Source organism: Cryptococcus neoformans, chromosome 14, assembly GCF_000149245.1.
Source record: "Cryptococcus neoformans var. grubii H99 chromosome 14, complete sequence".
Lineage (NCBI taxonomy): Eukaryota > Fungi > Basidiomycota > Tremellomycetes > Tremellales > Cryptococcaceae > Cryptococcus > Cryptococcus neoformans.
Window position 1 is genome coordinate 628224 of NC_026758.1, and position 2500 is coordinate 630723.

At 52.4% G+C, this 2500-nt stretch overlaps 3 protein-coding genes; 1 reads left to right on the plus strand and 2 right to left on the minus strand.

Annotated features, from left to right (window-relative positions):
* CNAG_05552 (transcription activator snf2l1) overlaps positions 1-196 on the minus strand; it is a 4635-nt gene extending 4439 nt beyond the window's left edge. Inside the window, exons 1-2 of the mRNA XM_012198262.1 lie at positions 105-196; positions 1-50 (exon numbers count right to left, since the gene is read on the minus strand). The exon at positions 1-50 is cut by the window's left edge and continues 61 nt beyond it. Coding sequence (XP_012053652.1) covers positions 1-50; positions 105-107 — 53 coding nt within the window. The 5' untranslated portion in view covers positions 108-196. The remainder of the gene's footprint in view (positions 51-104) is intronic.
* Positions 197-329: 133 nt separating this feature from the next.
* CNAG_05553 (hypothetical protein) lies at positions 330-1926 on the plus strand. XM_012198263.1 has 3 exons: positions 330-430; positions 484-619; positions 677-1926. Exons 1-3 carry the CDS (start codon positions 398-400, stop codon positions 1726-1728), a joined length of 1221 nt encoding a protein of 406 aa, XP_012053653.1. The 5' UTR covers positions 330-397; the 3' UTR covers positions 1729-1926.
* CNAG_05554 (cytochrome b5) overlaps positions 1748-2500 on the minus strand; it is a 932-nt gene continuing 179 nt past the window's right edge. Inside the window, exons 1-5 of the mRNA XM_012198452.1 lie at positions 2417-2500; positions 2263-2299; positions 2105-2199; positions 1977-2038; positions 1748-1926 (exon numbers count right to left, since the gene is read on the minus strand). The exon at positions 2417-2500 is cut by the window's right edge and continues 179 nt beyond it. Of these exons, the coding sequence (XP_012053842.1) occupies positions 1857-1926; positions 1977-2038; positions 2105-2199; positions 2263-2299; positions 2417-2500 (348 nt within the window). The 3' untranslated portion in view covers positions 1748-1856.

Below are 2500 nucleotides of genomic sequence, written 5' to 3' on the forward strand. Positions count from 1 at the left end.
GCGGAAATGTTGTTGGGGTTTGCAGCGCTGGAAGCTGCTAAAAGAGGGTTCTGAGTGGGCGAGTGTCAGCTAGAAGAGAAGGTAATATACCGAGCGGTACTTGCCATTATTGTGGGATTGGAAGTAGATGGTGGAAAAGCGAGGGATGGTAAAAAGAGGTATCGACTAATCAAGCACCAAGGCTTCGTTCGCGTCCAGCAAATGAATAAATGTCCGCGTACGAATAGGCACGGGTTAAAAATGAAGGCTCGTGAGTTCTAGAAGTGAGGCGCGGGCATAAGAGGCACGCCTACTGAACACCCCTGTAACATAACATCATCTTCGTTATACACAAATATACAGCAAGTGCTTGCAACTCTAGACTGTACTCCGGCTTCCCGACGCCTGTTTCTGCGCCATGTCCGCCACCAAAGACACCTTCGATCTACGCGCAAGTATACCGTCGCCGCCTTCCAGCCTCTTCCCCCACTGACCCCCGTGCAGGCAGAAGAAGACGCAGCTCGCCGTCTCAATGTCGGCCGTGTCCTTCCCTCCGCCGCCCTCTCCGGCACCAACTCTCGTGCAAAGCACACAGAGCTCATCGGCAAACCCTTTCTTAGACAAAAAGTTGAAGCAGCATGTATGTCGCTTCTTCCGGCTTATCTCACCTGCGCGCACCTTGGCTGACCACAAGCAGCAAAGAGCCATGGAATCAAGTTTGACGAAGAGGCCACTCTCTACCTCACAGGTGCCATCGAATCCTCTCTTCGCTCTCTGATCAACCTTACCCGTGCTGCCCAGCTGCACCGTACATCGTCTTCACATTTGCATGCACCTCCCATGGCCGAGAGTTCATCCAAATCATCCGACGAGAAAGAAGGCAAGCCCATGTGGTCACTTACACTCCGCGACGATCCCAACGCCGTCATCGAGGCTCTCAACCGCCGGAATCGTGATGCGGAACAAGAATTTCGAAAGATGAGAATGGACCGTCTCGCACGGGATGCGGAGCTTCAGAAAGCCAGAGAACGCCAAGCCGCTCAGTCACAAGCCGCTGAAGCAGCGTCCCCTTCCCCTACGACCGCTGCCGTCTCCCCCACTGAGTCTTCATCCTCCCCGTCAACACCCTCCAAACCTCTTTTTGGAGCTGCCAAAGAGACACCCAAAGGTACCCCCTCAACATCTTCATCGTCGAAAAAGAAGTCTACAACCAAGAAACCTTCATCTCGAGACGTGTCTGCTGAAGTACAACACAAGATGACAAATTTGACTGCTATGCGTAGTGCCGGTATGGGCAAGAAGTATGGATGGATGATGGGCAATGCTCCTGCTGTCAGCTCTCCGTTGGCAGGGAAGAAACGGAAGGCTGAAGGAGCAGAGAGTAAAGAAAAGGATGGCGAAAAGGGCAAGGCAAGAGAAAGCCCATTGGGACAGGACAGACCAAACAAGAAAGCCCGCCCCATTCCTGTGCCAACTCGTCGAATGGTAGCTGTGTCTTCCCCTCCCCCACCTCCTCCAGTCCTCAATACTGCTGCCAGCAACCCAAATAATACAACGACGGACAAGGCTGAACCTCAGAAAGTCTCTGACGATAAAGCCCTGACGATGGTAGACCTCGTCTTTGCCCTTGAGCACGGTGGACTGGGACAGGCTGGCGGATTAGGGATGGGAAGTGTATCGGGAGATATTTTGCAAGGTATCTGGGCCAAGGGCGGACCTTGGTCCGAGAGTGAGGGAAAGAAGCCATAAGCATCATCCTTGTACCATGACGCAGTTGTATACATTATGCATGAACAGAAAAGTCTACCGAAATCGTGCTAAACACCCTCACCCCTAAATCAGTCCCAAAGACAAAACCCATCAGAAGCGCCTGACGCTCAGGCGAGAAGGAGACGCCAAGCAAGGAAAGCGATGAACAAGGCGAGAGGGATTGTCCAAGTGGGGAAACTTGATAGACGTCTCAGTTTGGGTTATCGATATGCCGCGATTAAACTCACCCAGAAGACGATGAGCTAGAAGTACCGGTACTGCTTGAACCCTTCTTCCCCTTGCCCTTTTTCTGTAAACACCGCTCGATGTCAGCATGCCGTTTGAACAAATGGCCTACCCAGAAAAAAACACTAACCTCTCCCTGGAACTCTCCCAAATACATCTTTGTCAGCATGTCCCTCGCCTCATCAGAGTGTCCGACATCCTCAAAGGCCTCTGTTGCGTCCCGACCTGTTGATGCCAATTAACCAACGTATTACAGGCTAATGGTAAGGAGGACGAGGAAGAACATACCAGCTTCTTCGAGCAAAACTTCGTCTCCGCCGGGGTGCTAACAACGCATTCATCAGCCTCCATTCGACTTCCACCGCCGGCCCTCGTCCAATAGCTTGCAGCTGCGCAAAGAACGAGGATATCATGCCCCCCCGGAACAAGGAGGATAACTCACCTCGTCCATGAACGCAGTAACATTATAGACCTTGTCGTGCAAGAGCATCCAGAGGTCTTCCCTTGTGTTGTGCTGCGCAAGGGT

Excerpts from the sequence above, each read along its gene's own strand:
- CNAG_05553 (XM_012198263.1), top strand. The coding sequence starts at position 398 with ATGTCCGCCACCAAAGACACCTTCGATCTACGC. Across the intron at positions 431-483 it reads AAGACACCTTCGATCTACGC|GCAGAAGAAGACGCAGCTCG; the intron begins GCAAGTATACCG and ends ACCCCCGTGCAG. Across the intron at positions 620-676 it reads ACAAAAAGTTGAAGCAGCAT|CAAAGAGCCATGGAATCAAG; the intron begins GTATGTCGCTTC and ends GACCACAAGCAG.